At 33.3% G+C, this 21,109-nt stretch overlaps 2 protein-coding genes across 7 annotated transcripts in view; one reads left to right on the forward strand and one right to left on the reverse strand.

Annotated features, from left to right (window-relative positions):
* Window positions 1-1,033: 1,033 nt before the first annotated feature.
* On the reverse strand, window positions 1,034-20,984 carry LOC131954530 (transmembrane protein 248). Of its 6 annotated transcripts, none has more exons than XM_059318285.1 (8): window positions 20,862-20,984; window positions 11,114-11,279; window positions 9,093-9,376; window positions 7,574-7,689; window positions 6,189-6,339; window positions 5,558-5,720; window positions 5,304-5,441; window positions 1,034-3,198 (listed from the first exon to the last, which is right to left on the reverse strand). In XM_059318285.1, exons 2-8 carry the CDS (start codon window positions 11,267-11,269, stop codon window positions 3,181-3,183), a joined length of 1,026 nt encoding a protein of 341 aa, XP_059174268.1. In that variant the 5' UTR covers window positions 11,270-11,279; window positions 20,862-20,984; the 3' UTR covers window positions 1,034-3,180. The 6 variants fall into 6 exon arrangements, with proteins under 6 accessions (XP_059174268.1, XP_059174269.1, XP_059174270.1 ...); XM_059318286.1 differs by having other exon boundaries at window positions 20,882-20,949; XM_059318287.1 differs by lacking the exon at window positions 20,862-20,984 and adding an exon at window positions 20,282-20,300.
* Window positions 20,723-21,109, forward strand: part of LOC131954529 (uncharacterized) — a 28,727-nt gene continuing 28,340 nt past the window's right edge. Inside the window, exon 1 of the mRNA XM_059318281.1 lies at window positions 20,723-20,792. The gene's annotated coding sequence lies outside the window, so the exon portion shown is untranslated. The remainder of the gene's footprint in view (window positions 20,793-21,109) is intronic.

The raw sequence follows: 21,109 nt of genomic DNA on the forward strand, positions 1-21,109 counted from the left end.
TAAAGAAACTGTTCAATTCGTAGTCATATTAAGTGGGACATACTAAAGAAACTGTTCAATTGGTAGTCATATTAAGTGGGACATACTAAAGAAACTGTTCAATTCGTAGTCATATTAAGTGGGACATACTAAAGAAACCGTTCAATTGGTAGTCATATTAAGTGGGACATACTAAAGAAACTGTTCAATTGGTAGTCATATTAACTCCCCAATGCCAGTTGTAAACAGGTCAGGGACACAGCTCAAGCAAACACTTGTTATCAGCTGGACAGGATGCCCCACGACTTAACTCCTCCAAAACATTAATGGGCAAATACTTGATTAAATCAATGGATACCAAACAATACAAATCAACCCAGCGCATGAAGAATCTATATGAAATTTACAAAGACTCTTTACAGGGGGGCAGACATTTTTAAAAAGGAAGGCAGATATTGATAGGTAATCTGTGATAATGTCAAGTGACAGAGAAAAATGTGTGGTAGAGGCGTCTCATTATTTCCTAGAGCTCAGCCATATGTCAAGAAGGTCAGGGAGGGATATGGTGAGTTAGACATATGTCAAGAAGGCCAGGGAGGGATATGGTGAGTTAGACATATGTCAAGAAGGTCAGGGAGGGATATGGTGAGTTAGACATATGTCAAGAAGGTCAGGGAGGGATATGGTGAGTTAGACATATGTCAAGAAGGTCAGGGAGGGATATGGTGAGTTAGACATATCACAATAATAGGCAGCAGCTGACAGTTTTAACTTTGTAGTTTCTCAAAAGTCGTTCCAAATTTATTTACAATGAAAAAGAGCCTCTCCAGAAAATGGCAATCCCTGATTCTAAGATTTCTGACAATTAAAGAAAAAGTCTCAAATAACAAAAAAAAAAATGTCATTTTGAAATAAGCAGTTAAGTTACCCAAACATAACAGAACTGTTGCCAAGGTGTAACTGCCAAACCCAATGAAAACAATAAAACTGTTGGTAGTACACAACATGTCATAGTTAAGTAGTGTAGATTAAAAAAAAAACAAAAGTATAGAAAAAGAAATGAAACCTTTATATTTAAATTTTTTAAGTTAAAATATTAACATGACAAGTATCATCCTCATGGAAAGAAAAACAATATATATATATATATATATATATATATATATATATATAAATTTACATGATTATATATACATGTATATATATATAAATATATATGATAAACATATTTTAATTTATATACATACATGAATAAAAATTGTCCCACATCGTTTTAGAAATAAAGTTTAAACAATAGCAACAATTCTTTGTTTCAATGGAACAAAGAAACATAAATTAGTAAATTTAACAAACATTATCTTCTTGACTGATTTCTGACAACAAAATATGCCATCCATAGTGTTGGTGTAGGCAACTATTGAATCCCAAACTTGACATTTGGGTTAAAGATTTTTTTGTCATATTCAATCACTGAATGAATAGTGCCAATAGAGCTTGAACAAATCCTGTCCACCTGCTTGTAGAGAGTAAGGTTAGGGTGTTGCTTGAGACTTTTTAAAACCAGTCATAATTGGTAAGGACGTCTGCCAAATCTTGTTTTAGTTTTTTCTAGTAACTTGGTCATTTGAACAAAACATACTGTCACAATCTATGTTTTAACTTGCAAATTGTACAATGATACAGATCAGATTATAAACAATGGTTGATGAAGTTTGTAGCGGCCTTTCCATCTTGAGCCTATTCATCCAATATGCAGGGACTTGGAGAGCAAAAGATAAACACATTTCATTGCATTCACAATCTATTTAAAGCCAAATAAAATAAAAATAGACAAGGGCAATTTTAATTGTTCAAATCTACTTAAAAAATGACAAGTTTTAAATCCAATCTGTGACTCAAGTGGCCACTGATCTAAAGACATAGAATGAAAACTGAAAACAAACATGATAAGAGGTCTAGAGCAAGAGTTCTTTACAAAGAGTTGTCAACACAAATAATACAGGTAATAAAAGTGTCCAGTTAATTATAAACAAATTAAAGTAAATTTATTTATATACCTAGTATTTTTAGTCAATCTTTTGTTGATCTCTTAACCACGTAGACTTGAAGTTTTGTACCAAAACAATTTCTTCAACTATTTCAACTCAGATATTCATTAAAAAAAGTTTCTAAGAATAACATGAGAAAGTTTGACTCACTCCCCCTTATTCATCTCCACAAACATTTGTAAGGGCTATCTACAGCAGCGGGGAGCTCTGGTAGGGAGAATCTGTTTCTCACAAGTGTTTGCACAAGTTTTCAGGGATTGTCAATCCACTCAATGATCACCACCACACCCAGGCTCTACATAAGCTTAATATCACAAGTCAATATCACTAGGTTCCCATCACAACGTCAACAGCAGCAATACTAAATGGAGGACAATTTTTTAAAATGCCAATTAGCTCCCCTACAACTTCCATGAAGCTTTAGCACAGAATGTAACTCAAACAAAATACACGAGTAAGTGGCCATTCCCTTTAGATAGAGATCTACATTTAGATGTTTCAAAATGTCTTTCAATCTTGAATGCACAATTCAATGAGCCCATCAGTGGGAATGTTTATGAAATCAAATTTTCCAATGCAGGTAAAAAAAAAAACCTTCAAACTTTCACTTTGACATCTACTGTACATGCTGTATCTACTGGTCAAACATCTTACACAGTCAAACATCTAAATTACATCTTACAGTCAGACATTAAAATTACATCTTACACAGTCAAACATCAAACTAAGAAGCCAGCAATAAATGCCTATATATAGCACACTTGCTGGAAGCACTAGACTAACTTCATTTAGTGTTGTCACTTGAAAGGGTAAGAACAACTGGTGACATGAGTCCATTAGAATGTGCACTACAAAAACTACATAAGAACAACTGGTGACATGAGTCCATTAGAATGTGCACTACAAAAACTACATTTATACATGTCAGTACGGCAGATGATCAGATTTAGCATGTTTTCAGATATTCTCAATTAACTTTGCAACAGACATTCTCAGATTTCTTTTTACTACAATTATTCACAGATACCTATAACAAAATTACATTCTCAGATATCTTTACCAGACATTCACAGATATCTTTGACAGATTCAATACTTCAGCAACTTGAGACCTTTCATGTCAACCTGACATTCAAGGGAAGTGGTACCACAACTTAGGGCTGACTTGTCACCTAATCAAAGGATATAGAGGTCAGCAGTTACTTCAAAATAAAACATCTCATTTAATATTACACTAGAATTCAATTCATATTTTAAAGATGTAGCAGCCAGATTCCTCCATATTTCAATTAAATATTCCATGTAAAATCTGTTTTTGGATTTTATTTTTATCTAGTATTGTTATATTTTTCTGAAAGTTAGTCCATTTCTGAGAGCTTTGGTGTTATTAAAATTGAAGTCGATTAATGTTTAGATGTAAAAACATTTTTTTGAAAAATATCTATATTCTACTAAAAGTCTCCTTTGTTTACAAGTTTGTATATTTATTTTTTTGTTTGTTTGTTCTGTTATATTAAAGCATCTGTTCTATGTGTAGAAATGTAAAAGACAAATTTTTGTAGAGAATGTTCTTTTTTACCAAGCTGTTAAAAAGTTCAGAACAGACTTCATTTTCAGAAAAAGTAAAAAAAACTTTCACCAGCTTAATGACTTCCATTGATTTAGTTACTTATTTTCACAACAAACATGGCAGCTTCCATTGAAGACCATGTTGCCCATTCAAAAGTTTAATGCATTTAAAACTTAATTTTCTGTAGCTATAGTTTGTTTGCTATTTTTATTAGGTTCCAACACTTATATCAATTTTTAATAGGATATGCTGGGCAGTGCTTTAAAATTATTTGAGTCTACAATATTTGGGTGGACTCAGGGACGGTCAACTGACTTGAACCCGGATTCGAACTCGAGACTTACGGGTTAGCAGTCCAGCTCCCTACCTCTAGATCACTCCGTTCCACGCATCGTTAACAGGATGCTATTTGGAGCTCTGAGTTATCCTATGAGCATGATGGCGCCTATGTTAGCGCCTCTGCGGTAGTGTAATTTGGGGGCTCCAGAGAGCCCTGCTACTTCCCTGACACATGGGCAGTAACCAAAGTCTGTTCTAACTCATTGTTTCGGTCAGTGATTAAAGTACACACAAGGTTTTCATGAGGTAGTGTAGGTAAACCCGTGTCCCGATATTTATGATCAAAGCGCAGGCATTGTTTACATTTAAATAACTCAGTTTTAGAAAACAAGGTCACACGTCTAAGAATATTGGACTGGTAACGCGTGAATGAAACCTTCTTATATATTTCGTCAGATTTTCTTCTATTCCTATGGCAAAGTGCGGAGACGGGTATGCTAGTTTTATATAAATCTTTGTTTGTTTAGCAATTGAATTGGCTAAATTAAGATATAATTTAATATAAAATAATATTGGCGTAATTTAACTTTATTATACGATGTTAAGTAAATTAACCCAATAATTTGCACTTTATAGTATGTGCCCAGCTCGCCAAGTTAATAGTATAATAGTACCCCATGCGGGTGGTATTGATTCGGGACACACCATGTCAATGTTAAATTTTTTTTTTCTGCTTTGGATGTAAATGGTAGTTGCCGATCAGGACTTCGTGGGATATGGGGCAGGTGAAGTAGAGTTCAGCCATTTTTGTGACCTCAGAATTTGAAGGGATAGTGTGGTCAGAACCATGCTTAGCCAAAATCTGTGAATAACATGTCTGCGGTGTGACATCTTTTAGAATGTGGGGTCTGGTTTTTTGTGATGGTGTGTGACAGTCTGGAGGGGAAAGATAAAAATTGTCAAACGTTACATCCTTTATGGATGACCCCACCCAAACGTTACATCCTTTATGGATGACCCCACCCAAACGTTACATCCTTTATGGATGACCCCACCCCCTCCAGAAACCCAGTTATCCAGTATAATTAGTGTCTAGTATTGTATAAAAATGGGGGGTTGTTTGAAGAAAATTATGCACGGAACCGTAATCTAAGAAGAAATGAGTGAACTCCAGTCTTTAAAACATGATTTCCCCCATACAGAAATGAAAGAACAGAGTGCTAGCTGCAATGAGGAGGAAAAAAAATGAGATTCATTTTCCGTTTTCTGCTAACTTGTAAAATTAGCAGTTTTTAAAATGTATTGAGATGTTATAAAACAATTGGTGTCACTGATTTTAAAGTTCTAACAGGAGAAACTCACAAGAAATGTCTGCGATGGGCCTTTAGTTTGGTCAACCTAATGTTATGCACCAATTGAATACCTTACCTTGTCATAATGAACATGGACTGTTTTTATCTTCCCAGGTCTGCCTTTAATCATAGCATAGCAAAACATAGTCACTACCATTACAAAGAGAAAATAACTTGTCCTCATAAGATGAAGATTGATGAGTGATCTCTCTTGCTGCACCAGAAAAAAATGGTAGTGTACACATTATATATTTATGGCGGTTTGCAAACACACAAATAAGATGACAATGGCAGTGACACAAATAAGATGACATGGAATATTCTACTTACTTGTGACAGCATGACTGTCAGAGAATCATCCAAGGAATATTCCACCCTCAAGTGTCCACCACTGTGGCACCAATCTGAGTTCTGACTAATGGCAGTGTTGGCAGCTGACATGTTTTTGGTCACCCCCTCTAAATCTCCACACACCTCAGCTTGTTTGGGCTTCCTGAAACAATAAGTAAAGAACAAACAATCTAGCAAATAGAATAAAACAAATTAGCAGATGGAATAAACAATCTAGCGGATAGAAAAAATAAACAAGCTAGCAGATAGAAGAAACAGACATAGAAGAAACAGAGAACAACTTGCGTGCAACTGACTTACTGAGTGTGTGGCAACAAGAACAAACAGATATAGAACAAACAGACATAGATGAAACAGATATAGAAGAAACAGATATAGAAGAAACAGAGAACAACTTGCACACAACTGACTTACTGAGTGTGTGGCAACAAGAACAAACAGATATAAAAGAAACAGATATAGAAGAAACAGATATAAAGAAACAGAGAACAACTTGCACACAACTGACTTACTGAGTGTGTGGCAACAAGAACAAACAGATATAAAAGAAACAGATATAGAAGAAACAGATATAAAGAAACAGAGAACAACTTGCACACAACTGACTTACTGAGTGTGTGGCAACAAGAAGGCTGGAGCAGTAAATGTCACACAAGTATTTATAGTGTGTAGCCTGCACTCAGAGCCCAGCCATTCCTCGCAGTTACTTTTTGTCAGGTTGCTGGCAAATATCATTGTCACATAGATGTGTTCCTGACTCTCTTCAAACAGGAAGTAGAATAAACAAGTTAATACACGTGCTAAGTACTTCAGATTAATACTGACAAACTGTATACCTAAATATGTCCTTGGTACTGATAAACAGTATACATAAGTATAATGTCATGTTAATAATTTTTAGACTAAAAATAAAATAAATAAAGCCAGAGTGATCTCCCCTAAACTTTGTCATTTATTATTTTATAACAGTAAGAGAGATAGTTTGTTCAGTTGTAGAATATTGAAGTTGTGACAAAACCAAATTATTTTTTGAAAAAAAACTCATAGAAGTCCAGATTTCTTAGTAATTGCTTTAGGAGGGCTCATGGTCAAAAACCCCCTGGACAAAAACCCCCCGCGACATAAACCACCTTGACTGAGGTTTATATAAGGAAATAATAACGATGATGAGAACCAAAAAAAAAAAAAAAAAAAAAAAATTAAATTAAAATAATGTAATTTTTAACGACTAACGATTCTGGTGCCGAGTCAAGAGGTAGGATGGTTTTGTTTGGAACTGAGGACAACCTTAGGTTATTGAATGTTAATCAGCACTGCTTTATAGATGGTACATTTAAAACAGCTCCTGAAATGTTGTCTACCTAAATGAAATGGTACTCCAATTATGGGTATTTTAGAAACCTGAAATTGAGTAAAGTACCACTTCCTGTGATCTGAGTTCACTCAAAAGTTGAAAGTAATTGAACTTTAGATCTTATATATGAAATACTTTTCACCCAACTGGAACAGCATTGAAGTTATTGTGTTCACATAGAAATTAAGTACCACTTCCGGTTAATCACAAATGTTCAAAAGCTGATAGAAACTTGTAATAATTTAACATGAAATTTCATTTATCTAACTTACATAGTACTCAAGTTATTGGCTTTTGAGAAACGGGAAGTAGAGTAACTACGACTTCCTGTTAACGGAAATTGCTCAAAGGTAATTGAAAACTCTAAATTTGATAAAATACTTATATATGAATTTGTCAAGCAAACTGAACCGGTAATTAAGTATGGTGTTTACATACAAACACAGACGGAGAGAACGGGAAAACTAGGTTTTTCCAGCTCCAGAAAATTATAAAATCTCAAAACCTCAATTTAGATTTTTGCACAAATCCAATGCATCCTTTATATTCCGCGTGAAAACTGTCAATATATTTGTTAGTAATTCAGCACTATTACAATACATCCACTTTACTGCATAGAAAAAAAATAAAAATAGGAGTACCTTTTAAATCCAGCATTTTCCCAGTAATAGTTGCAGTTAAATGCATCAAATTGAGGGGGAAGGACAGCAGCTCTGGTGTGGGGGCCACTTTAATGTTTAGATACATTGTAACATTGCTGAAATCAACAAGTGACCACATTTTAATGGAGGCTTTCTATCAGTAATAGAATGAACATTAGGTTTTATACTAGGGAATACACAAATGTGATCAGTCTATCTACTGCCCCCAGCATATCCTGCCATCCCCACCCTCTTCCTTCGCATCATAACACAATGACATAAAAGACTACCTATCTGTATACTACTAAAACTCAAGTTTATATATATATTTTTTTTCTGTTTGGTTACATGAAAGAATCTGCACTATGTGTAGAGATGTAAAATACATATAATAATGTTCTTTTTTTACCAAACTATTAATCACAAGTTTATTTAAAGACATTATTTAATTTATTGATATATTCATTGGTAGAAACACAGCTTTAATTATAAAAGTTCAGAACAATTACTTGAATAATACTGATGTTACATGATTCATTTACCTTTTTACAACAAGCATAGCAGCTTCAGTGGAAGATCGTGTTGCCCATTCAAAAGTTTAACGCATTATAAAGCTAAATTTTCTGTTGGCTATAGCTTCAACGATACGACTGTTGCTATTTTTATTTGGTTACAACACTTAGCAATTTTTAATAGGATACGCTGGGCAGTTCTTCTCATTTGTTAAAAGTTTGAGTTCCCCTTTCAAACCTTACGGTCTATAGGGCAAGTGAAGTAGAGTTCACTTGTTTCTGTGACCTCGGCATATGAAGAGATAGTGTGGTCGCACATGAGTCAGGTACGGTCTACTGACTTGAACCCGGATTCGAACTCAAGACTTACGGGTTAGCAGTCCAGCTCTCTACTGCTAGACCACTCTGTCCAACTCTTCTCATTTAACTATACAATAAATTTATCTAACCTAAATCTAGAGATTCTAGAAATTCCGATAGGCCAAACCTAAATTAATTAGAAACAAAAAAAAAAACAAGTTTCTATATTAAACTATTTTAGTCCTTAAATATTTGATATAAATCTTTGCTTTTTAGCTTCACAGATCAGCTGATTCGAGAATACAAGGAATTTATCTAGAGCTAGATCTGCAGATAACACAACACACACGATTGCATCTAATTCATCATTATTAGTTTGACGTAAGTTTTAATTTTTTTTTTTTTTTAGAAAGAAATCGATGCTAGAGTAGACAGTTGTACTTACACAATGCTATCCCTAGAGTAGACAGTTGTACTTACACAATGCTAGAGTAGACAGTTGTACTTACACAATGCTATCCCTAGAGTAGACAGTTGTACTTACACAATGCTAGAGTAGACAGTTGTACTTACACAATGCTATCCCTAGAGTAGACAGTTGTACTTACACAATGCTAGAGTAGACAGTTGTACTTACACAATGCTATCCCTAGAGTAGACAGTTGTACTTACACAATACTATCCCTAGAGTAGACAGTTGTACTTACACAATGCTATCCCTAGAGTAGACAGTTGTACTAGGCTCCTGGGTTACTGGATCTTCTCTGCTCAATGTTGCTGACACCGGACTTGCCCTGTTGGTCACTGATCGTTTGCTCTGTCTAGACTCTACAGCATCCACATCTTGAATTTTATCTTTTAAACTGTTATAAACTTCAGCTGGACTCTGGTCTGCTACCTTTATAGGTGAACTTGCATTTATATGCATAGATGCATTGTGGGGAACACAAAAATCCAGTTTTGAAAATTTTGTCAAAAAAGTATTCCAATCCTGTAGTTCAATAATAAAAAAAAAAAAGCCAATCACTACCTATAAACAAGTATAATAAAGCCCTAAGACAATATTATACAGTTCTTTATTAATTTGACTAGAATGAATTGATCAATGAATAAATACAGTTTGATAAATCCATGTGCCAGAACTGGATGTCCTCGTAGAACTAAAGCTTCACTTCTAGAATAAATACTGTCAAATTTGGTAGCTGGTTTTAAACCAAATTTAAAATTCAAATAATAAACATCAAGATCAAATAAATACTTGCCCCTTTCATCTGTACACAACAAAGATGTCATTAACCCCGATTTTGTTGGACATTTTTGGAAAGTGGAATAATTGTCACAGGGAATGGGAGTTAAGCTAGTGGGAAATAATTGGTGGTAATTATTTGTATTCTCAACATCTATAATAATAGTTTCGCTGTCTGTGTATCTATCTGTCTATGTATCTATCTATGTATCTGTCGGGAACGCTTTTACTATAGAGAAAACACAAGAAGAGTAAAAACATGCATAGTAATACGAAAACGAAACGTCACATGGAGCATATAGTAAGAAATAGTCTCAAGCCGGAGAAGTACACACAATAATATGACGTCATTGATTCTCGAGTAAACAATGAATTAAAAGCCAATTTTGTCTAATCTTAAAAGTGGTTTGCGTGAAGAGTTCCTTTCATGCATCTCTTCGTGGTAGAGGCGAAGCCCACCCCCTCCTGTAAGAACATCTAAGCTGCACCCCCCTCAACAGAAATGACGTTATCGATATTTTTATAATAAAAACACTGACACTACGGACTAATTAATGTGTCTAATTTTTAAAATGGTTTGCGTGGAGTTTCTATCATGCATCTCTTCAGGTAGGGGCAAAGCCCCCCCCCCCCCCTTCCCCCCTCCCAAAAAAACAACGAAATATAATTTATATAGAAAATATATAATTTTACCAGTGTCCGCCTCCCCCGTGCCGGAGAATTTTATTGCTTCAAGTGCCCCACCCCTGGAAAAAAAAGTCTGAAAGAAATACTTCATGAATGAGGTTTATCAGCCAAAAGTAGTAAACAGGTTTATTTTATAGAATTAGGCTCTACCTTTAGTCTGTATGCTCTACAAATGGGACCAGTGTTTCTTTTAGATGTTTTCCTCCCCGGAGGGGGGGATACTTGAAATTTTTGGTGGGGGGGGGGGTGGTTTAAATTTTTCTGGGGAGGAGTCTGACACTGATAAAAGTATATATTTTCTTTATACATTCTATGGTGTCATTGGGGGTGGCAGACTTTCTTCTGGCCTACCCCACCCCCTACTCTCCAGAAGAGTTACCTGAAAGAAACTCTAAATGCGATTGTTGTCAAGTTTGAGCTTAGATTCAAGGTTTAAGGTTTTAACCATGACTATATTTAAAAGACAACACTATCAACCTAACACCCGTTGTATCTCTCCCTCAACGGGCCATTTATCTCGTTAATAAATATTTCTATAATAGAAATTACTTTATGAAAACATAATAATTTGTTTTACCTTAAACACTGAAAAATCTTTTGATGTTCCTTTAATTAAATTCATTTGAATAAAAGTTTGTAAAATAAGTTTTACTCATGGCTTTGATTAAGTGACACTGAGACAAAAGGTAACCAACAGTACTATTCTATTTCAATAGACACAAACAATTTGAAAACATTGAGTTCTGGTTGACATTTATTGTCTACTTGTCATAAGATAGCTGAATGAAATGTTACCTCTGATACATCAGGGTTGGCCATTTCTTTTGTCTTTACAATATATGCAAAAGTTATAAGAGCTATTGCAAAAGAAGCCAAGCAAATCATAAAAACAACTAGTGGAGGTCGACTGTTAAAAAAGCCACGGAGATTCTCAACAATGATAAAAGCCATTTTCTGAAACCTGCAGAGGAAAAAAATTAGATTTTATATGAACATACTTTATATAAAAAATGTAAGCAGCTCTAGATATAAGTATGTTAGCCTTGTAAATCTATTAAAAACTGGGACACTGCTAAGGCTAAAGAATTTTTTTTAAACTGGCACTTTCTCAAAGTCAGATTTAGTGGTGCAATTATTAGGATAGCGGAGTTATCATTAGTTAATCACAACCTAAACACAACCTTTACCCTATTCTTTTCCCTTTCTTAATAGTGGAAAAATGTATTAAACCATTTGTGCTTTTAAAAAGACCTAAGGTGAAAAATGTGTAAGACTGTTAGAGAAATAGTGGCTCTTGAATTATAATATGATGAATGGCTTAACTATGACGCTTAAATTTAGTAGAGGCCCATTAGCCTATATAATATGGTAATCTATCATTTTATGTGCGTAAAATCTGTAATCTATCGTTTTAGGTTCGTAAAATCGACCGAGGCTAGTAATGGAAAAAGGTGCCTCATTGTTAAGACTTGAATAGAAATATATTGTGATATGTTTGTGTCAAATATTATAGATACTGAATAATAAACAAAAATCAGTGGCTAAATAATGGAAATATTAAATAGATCAATATTCAAATATAGGCCAGAAATCGGGGGGGGGGGGGAGAAGAGAGGGGGGAGGGTGTAGTGTTGAATTCACAAATTATGAATTGCCAATAAGCAGAAAATAAAACAACTAGATGGCGGCGTATACTACGTAGCGGGTCAGCTTGTTAACTTTAAACACTAAGCAGCAATGTTTGCGAGAGTGGTTTCCCCTGACTGAATCTCTATAATTTTACACACACAAAAAAAGTAATGAGAACAACTGGTGACTCATTACATTTTAGTCATTATTTCACATTTTTAGGAGGAGTTTTGTTTTGAAAGTTATAAAAAATTTTCAAAGTTTCATTCATGTACCTGTTTTTAAACAATTGTGTTAAAACTTTTCAGTAATAAATAAAAACTAGCGATGTTTTGATCAGATGCAACCAAGCTCATTTACTGTACTTTAGCAGCCATCTTTAAGTTTTTTGGTAAAATTATAGCACCAGATTCAGGGAAAATGACTCTAATTTACAGCTGGCTGCTATTTATATATATATTATATATAGTATATAGGCCTAGCAAATCTTGCTCGCAAACAGTGCTGTTTATAGTTAATTTCTGGCCTATATTGATATATTAAGCCATTGATTTTGGTTTATTATTCAGTTTTCTATAATATTTGACACAAATATATCACAATATAGTATCAGTCCTAATATATAAAAGCCCAAGTGCGCACTTCTCTCTCTCTGTCCGCAAAATATTTTTGCTGGATATCACATCAGAATCTTCAGCAATATATGGAGAACTTGATACGGATTTTTGTTGAAAATAATATGGTAGATGTTTTAAATGTATAACCACAATTTTTATTTAAAGAAGAAAAATAAAAAATAAAGGCATATCCGAATGTAGAAAACAGTTTTAATTATGCAACAGGAAAAGTGTTTATAGTTGTGAAAAAGAACGCACAAAACAATGACGTCACTCGCCAAATGTTTACACAAAACTCATGGCGTCATCTTCCGATTTTAGAACATAAAGAAATGAACTATTTTATTCAAATTTGATTTAGATCTACGCACGCTATGAAATGTATATAATACAATTTTCTCGGCCTAAACTTATAAAATTTACTTTATCTATTTGGATTCTAGATCTAGACGAGATCTACGGAAAAACTAGATGTAGACGCTAGATCTAGATTTAGCCTATAATCTACTCAAGAATCTATTCACATTATAGATTTTTATTTTAAAAGACAAAAACAACATAACTGCCTTTGAACAGCCGGGTTTTTAACTAAATGTTTTAAGTCTCTTAATTTTAAGTCTCTTAATCAGTGTGTGCCTGTGTTAGGTTAAATGTGTCGAATTTTTAGCTAATTAGTTATTTCTTTACTTTGTCACTAATATCGTTCAGCGTGTAGTAAAGCACATTGCGTTTTGACCAATAACTGTTTTATAAAAAAAATTTCTCAAAACAAGTACAACATTTTAAAATATATAGGCCTATAATTCATGTGAAACGGATACCGATGGCTAGTAGATCTAGATTCTACTTCTAATTTAAATTTAAAATGATTAGGCCTCCCAAGAATTCAAGTTGAAGTACAGTTTAGTACAGAAGTAAGTAGGCTAGGCCTAACTAAAATAAATAATACTTATATTGCTCTATAATACTTATAGAATTGCTCGCTACCCCGGAGGCTGGTTGCTAACAACAATATGGCGTACGGACCGGATCCATGACTTCCGACGATTTTTCGTCTTAGTTCTAGAGACCTTCTTAGAATTACTTTTAAAAATATTTACCACGAGCAAAATGGCAGGTTTTCACGTTATAAAAACATGCTATAGGTGGCAGGTCTAAATATGTCAGAAAAGCATTTTAAATTTTCTGTGGAGAATGGGTTGTCATGGAAAGGTGTGTCTTGCTTGGCAGTGAGTGACAATAAATATTAAATTTAGTAATTTAGCTTAAAACGAACTAAAAACTTCAAAATTAGTGCCTAATGGATTAAATATGGATGTCTATCATTCAGTGGTCATGTTTAAATTGAAAATTGGGTAAATTTTAGAAATTTTTTCTTTTAGATTTAGTAAGAAAAACTACTTATAATACAATAAAAAATACTACTGAAATAATAAATTAAAAATAACTAGAATCGACTATATTATTATTGTTAATTTTGGTAATCTATCGTTTTAGATACGTAAAATCATCCGAGGCTAGTAATGTGAAAAAAGGGTGACTCATATAATTTTTGTAATTATTTCACATTTTTAGAAAGATTTATGTTGTAAAAGTTACAGAAATGTTTCAAACCTCATTCATGTAGGCCTACCTGTTTTCGAACAATTGTATTAAAACTTTTCAGTAATAAATAAAGATTAGGGATGTTTTCATGAGATGTAACCAAGCTCATTTACTTTAGAAGCCATCTTGTTTAAGTTTATTGGTAACATTTTTGGCCGTCGGCCATACTCCTGAGTCCGACGATATCTTTTATGAAGTTCGGCGCACCTTTAAGAGCTGAGTTTTTTTTTTTTGGGGGGGGGGCCTGTTGACACAACCATGCGCTATTTCCATATATTAATCACAAGTTTTGCGTGGAGCTTAATGGGCAGACGAAGTTCATCGGTGGGACCGGGAGCCAAAATTGCATTTACAGAAGCCGCTGTGTCACTGGCATTTTAGAGCCGAACGTCTCAGGGCAGCAGGTTGCAGAAATTATAAGCATGTGAATTTGTATAGTAGAGGGAGAACAGCATGCCACTGTAATAAATTAAAGTCCAATATAATTTACTGAACTAAAGTCATTTAGATTTATTCGTCAGGTTAAAGTCGCTAAAGTCTCAATGCCATAGTGCCTGTTTTGATTTTTCTTTAATTACTCGGTATCTCTTTCTTTAACATTAGCCTAATGACAAATGACGTCAAGCGTGTCGCGAACTTGGTGGCGTTGTGCTTATTTGGGGATGAAACAGTGGGGTTGAGAAAAATGACTACTTCTATTTTTAACAGACGAATAAGAGATAAGATTCTAATTCTCCTACGGACTTTACGTTGATCTAGTATTTTTCTAGAGGGAGATATCACTACATAGTGGGTGTTTTTTGTTTTTGTAATAATGGATGGTGGGGAGGGGTAAACATCGATTACTGAACAAATCAAAATCTTATGAAAGCAGAAGGCAAAGAAAAAACAAACAAAAAAAAACATGTGGTATTCAAATGTAACTAATTAAAATTTAAACCTATTTTCATAAACACAATAATCTTAATTCAGAAAAAGTGTAGGCCTAAGACTAATTTAATGTCTACAGACAAAATAAACAACTAGGCTTAAATGGATCACCCATAAATGACGTCATACTTTTCCCAATGAATTCCCTTTCCCCCAATCGTCACTAAAAGCAAGATGATGATTTCATATCATATTGCAGTTCTTACTATACCCGAACCCTTAATCACAATTTCTAACGAATAAAAATATGTTCTTCATCATTTTAAAAAAAAATATTTTACCCCGTCCCATATTTTGAGTCCAACATCATTTATGAGGAATATGTATGGACAACCTAATAGTAATAATTGACAAGTTTATCAGTACAAAATGGTTTAATAAATGTTGAACCTTCCAAAAGTTTTTGAGATCTTGAATGTACATACATTTTTACATAGACATAGCCTTCATTTCAATTGAAATTAAAGATATGAAGACGGCCCTCTGTCCTACTTATATTAAACAAGACAGCTATGTATATTAAACAACAAAGTCAACACAATATACATACGAATAGACATATTTATTAAGGGAAACTACTCTAAATTTTATTTGGAAAGATGGCTGCTGTTTTTGTCTACTAATATTTACCTCAAACACCTTGTTTAAAGTTAGTTTCATGATATTTTAAATTGTTTTGGTCACTGATTGTTATTTTAAATCAATTATCTGTTATATTTTGTAAAATTTGACTTAAATATACTTAAACAATTTTTTTAAATTTAATATTAACCTATATTCTATATATTATTTTTTGGTAATATATCGTTTTAGGGACGTAAAATCGCCCGCGACTAGTAATGTGAAAAACAGGTGACTCCTTAAATTTTAATAATTATTTCACATTTTGAGGAGGATTTATGTTTTGAAAAATACAAAAATGTTTCCTTGTTTCATTTATGTACCTGTTTTTAAACAACTGAATTAAAACTTTTCAGTAATAAATGAACACTAGCGATGTTTCCAACAGATGCAACCATGCTCATTTACTATAGCAGCCATCTTGTTTAAGTTTTTTTTGTTAAACTTATAGCGCGAGATTCAGGGGGAAGCCACTCTATTTTACAAATGGCTGCTGTTTATAAAACAAATCTTGCTCGCAAACACTGCTGTTTAAAGTTAATTTCTGGCCTATATTTAATTTAGGTTTATTATTCATTTATCAGAATTTATCTATAATATTTGACACAAATATATTATATCATGACATATAGTTGATATAGGCCTAATGAATATAAATATACTTCTATTAGGCTTGTCGGTATCGGCCGAGATCGCGGTAAAAACATGACCCGAAATCTCCCATTACTTTCTGATACCGGGCGCACGAGATTTAGTTTTGCATACTAATAAGTTTTTAATTTATGGTAATTAATTAAGTTTAAAAGGTCATTTCCTAATGTTAAATGAAAAGTAGAATGGTTTTCCAGTTGTTTTGATGGCTTAGCGATCTGATTGCATGCTGTCTCTGCTTTGGTCTTACCGCGGTATAAAGGTTAACTTCAAATGCTTTAAAAACGCGATTTTTGAAAAGTTTCCATTTAGATAATGAAAGTTTCCAAAGCAGATACATCCCATTTTTATAGAAATGATATTTAATTTTGGATATTTTGACTTTGACATTAGTAAATACTCATTTGAAAGTAGTCACCGTAAGTAGGTCACGTTGCCCCCATTGACTCCAATGTTATATTTCTTCATCCCGATCTGCCGGCTTTTAGTTTTGATACACTAACAACAGTATTCTTATGTAATGTACAAACAAATCTCCTACTTGTTGTTTTAAACATATTTTAATATAGATCTACCTGTCTTTCATTTTTTCAACTCTGGTTCTAGTTTTGCTTGAAGTAAAATTTTGCTGAGTCAGACATAGGTTACCTGTCTGTTGCTAGAATACACTACACTAGCTATGTGCTAACTGTAATTTTAAGTATTCAAGTTCTACTTACCCTTACTTAGTTATATTTATATGCTGAAAATCAGAATTCATACACAATACACACATAAAAACATTGATCAGATAACTTCAGTTCACTTTTAACAAAATGGCTTAAAGATAGACTCTACTTCACCTGCCCAAAATAATAAGGCAATTATATGCACATTACAGTGTTCAAGTCATTTACTTTAGATTGCTAAATATGTAGTACTTTCATTCACTGTATTTATATAAAGCATTGCTTTAGAAACTTTTTCATATCTGCGCAGCACAGTTTTATAACAAAATGTCTTAAAGATGGACTCTACTTCACCTGCCCAAAATAATGGGGCAGTTATATGCAGTTATATGCACATTTCAGTGTTCAAGTCATTTACTTTAGATTGCTAACTTTGTAGTTCTTTCATTCACTGTAAAACATTGCTTTAGAAACATTTTCATATTTGCGCAGCACAGTTTTTTTGGGGTTATGGAAGGAAGCCAACACAAAAATATACTTCTGTATTATTTTTATTTATTTCAACAGCATATACAAGATCTATATATCATTCTAGCTCAACTCTGCAAATATGAACAAAATACAACTGCAAGTAAAATAACTATGCTCAATTTATTCAGGTATACCATGACTTGTCACAATTGGCCAATGCAAAAGCAAGGGCACTCCACCCCTCACAAAAAAATTCGCTAAAAAAAAAACTATTTGAGCTAGACAGAAAATCTTTTTTGTTTTGTTTTCATATAGAGTAAAGTTCCACGCGCGGTCACACATAGCGGAAAATTCCAAATTCCCGATTTTCATCGGGCGCTATTTTATAACCGTTTCACACAGAAACAAACCGAAAGCACTGTATTACTCCACTGCCATTCTACTTTAATATGTATGAGTCATTTTGTATTCCTACGCATAGTATTTAAGATATTCATGTTTTAGTGACGTCCCTCCTTGCGATATTTTTTTTCGCTTTTTTTTTTGCCTGCGTACGCAAGAACCTGCTTGCCAACGAGCGTATTGTATACGTTTTGATCCAATTTTAATAATTGAAATAAATATTTTACACACTTAAACGTGTTGTTGATTGTATTATTAATTAATAGATTGCAAAAATAATAATTAAAAACATGTTAATTAAATTAATTAAAGACATTAAAAGTTGACCCAGTGATGACTCAAGGGACGCAACTATAATAATCATAACAAAGGGACGTAACAACCACTAAAAGACATAACGTAACATTTGCTTAGATATGCTTGTATGTAGAGACACAAACTAGATTTAGAAGAAGTAGATGATCGAAATAATTTAAAACAGCAGAAAAAAATAGAAAGTATACAGATTCTAGGCTTAGTTTGAAATATAGAGCATCTAGAACTAGGCTAGTCTAGCTCAAGTCGTTGGTTACGCAGCGATGTGAAACCACCGTAATCGACACCCAAGCTGCGGCCACCCCTATTTACCTATCAGGTTGCTTTATTAGCCTTATCTATCGTATGTACAGTGTCCCGCATATATTGTAGAAGCTATTTATAGTTAACCTAGTTATAAAAAGCTTTGATTGGTTGGTTTTATTCATCTCATCCGGGACCTAGTGTTTTTCATAGGGGGAACTAGAACCGCCTACGACGTCATACCTCGAAACTTTAAAATTTAAAAACTCGACTTCCAGAAGGAGAAAAACAAAAGAATTTGACCTGGATATATTTAGAAATGGACAGGTTTACAGCAGATATCTGTAGTTTCGTATAAAACATCAAAACAAATATTGTACGAAGCGATAAACAGGCGATGATCGCACCGGTGTTTTAACCGCGCGTGGAACTTTACTCTAGATCTAGTTGAGCTCTACAAGAATATGTAATTCTTATTTTTATATGATGATTAGTGTTTTTTTACCAAAATCCCTACTTCTATTAAAGTTTAAAGCCTTGACAATAAGGTAACTTTTTCGTACATTAATAGCCGCGGGCGATTTTACGTACCCAAAACGATAGATTACCTATTTTTTTATATATTCTAAATAATTCTAATATTTAATAGGGGCCTATCCCTATCAACTTGTATCAAGATCTCTATAATTCTGAATTCATCAGTGATCAGTTAGTTTTTTACCTCTCCCGCACATTACTACTGCAGCCGAATTGATTACGCTAAAACGATAGATTACCCTTAAACGATAGATTACCTTAATTTTTTTTAAATTTAGATCTATTCTAGATCTATGACTGAATTTAAAATTAGATTTGGAATCTAATAAATAATAATTTACATCACGTCATAAATCGAAGAGGATGTTGACAAAACGACGCCATGTAGTCTATATTTTTGTCAGCTTCTTGCGCAACTTTAGACCAATAAAAGTAAAGTTAAATAAATTTAAAAAATCACCATTTTCCAAGATATTTGGCTTTCTATTATTATTAACTAGAAATATATATAAATAACGAAAAGTAATTGTCTATTAACATTTAATATTGTGTAAAAACAATGTAATACATTGAATGTATGTAGAATTGTAAATAAGTCAAGTCAGCATTCAATCAAAATATTAAAATACTGTAGGCCTATAGAAAAGTTTTTTTAAGTATAATTTTCTACATGTATATATTAAGTTATTTTAATAAGTTGTAAGGCCTCATGGGTTCGTTAACCCTTTTTATTTCTGATTCCATTTCATTTGATTGCTTACAGCAGATGTTTTAATTTTTTAAACAGATTCCATTCTTTAATTACAGGATGCAGACTTACATATCTTCCACACAAAAAAAGGAGAGCTGTCATTTAAACGTAGGCCTATACATTTTGTGTGTGGCTGAAACACAAATATGTTGATATTAAATAGACGACCCTCACCAAATCCATACAAATGGACTTTTATAGCCCCTCCCCCCTTCCATGTGAATGTCATAAATGGATGACCCCTGCCAGCTCAGTTATACAGTTCTAGAAAGAACACAATGTCTCACTATTACTATAATTAAAGTTCCAAAGGTGCACCTTTGATTTAACTTGTTTTAATTACATGATCTAATTGAATCACATTCTTTTTCTGGTCCCATTAATATTTTAATATAATGTTAATATAAAGTTTGTTTCGGATATCACAACCACCAGGCGAAAAACAATGTTTTTTTTTTTTTTTTAGAAAATATATAATTTAACCAGTGTCTAACTCCCCTATGGTCAGAATATCAATGGTTACCGATAGGAAGATCTCCCCAGTACTCTGACTGGTCCGTGAAAAGTCTACTTTTTATAAGAAAATATGCAGTCATACTGCACAAAAGCCTGGATATAATATGCAAGTAGACCTGTTTAAAAGACTTACACGTATGTTACTAGATCTAGTACTAACACTGTCTATCAGTCATGGAAAGTGGTGAAGTGTGAAGATTATTTTGAGTATAACTGAACACTATAACGTTTGAAAATAATTAACTTATTTTAGAACGATATGGCACTAGATCTATATCAAAGTGTTAAGATCGACGATTAGATTAAAGTATTTTAGAATTGTCTAGTTGATAATAATATTATAAGTTTTGGTGGAAAAATTTCGCCTATCTGGCAAGTGCTAGAAAAGTCTCGTAACATCCCGTGTAAATGTATTAGTTACCGTGAATATAATTAGCATGTGTACACGCCCCTTTGCTTTGAACAGTGTATAAATTATAAACAAACATAGTATCGTGTTTACTCATGGAAATTAACAAGTACAGTTAACTAATCGATATTTAAAAACAAATAACCATACATTTATTTAATAATAGGTTCTTTCATACTTAGACAATTTAAGACTAACGTGTGTCAGAAAATGTTAGTATTTCGTCCAATGATTTAAAAGCTCTGCATGTGAGCAGGCATTCACGTGGTACATGACCTCATCAGGTTGTGTGAGGACCATAATAAGCCGTAACTTTACACACTCTACCATCCTAGCTAGTGTATCAGGTTATATAGACTAGTTCTTTTCACAACTTTTAAAACAATCTTTAACATAATATTCCTTTCACCAACGTTCTCTTGTATA

The sequence above is a fragment of the Physella acuta genome, unplaced genomic scaffold, assembly GCF_028476545.2.
Source record: "Physella acuta isolate Inbredline_101_S28 unplaced genomic scaffold, ASM2847654v3 ptg001009l, whole genome shotgun sequence".
Taxonomy (NCBI): domain Eukaryota; kingdom Metazoa; phylum Mollusca; class Gastropoda; family Physidae; genus Physella; species Physella acuta.

Coding starts and splice junctions, on each gene's coding strand:
- LOC131954530 (XM_059318282.1), bottom strand. Junction 7,690..9,092: donor TACTCTAGGGATAGCATTGT/GTAAGTACAACT, acceptor TGTTGATTTCAG/CAATGTTACAATGTATCTAA. Junction 6,340..7,573: donor GAAAATGCTGGATTTAAAAG/GTACTCCTATTT, acceptor TCCTGTTTGAAG/AGAGTCAGGAACACATCTAT.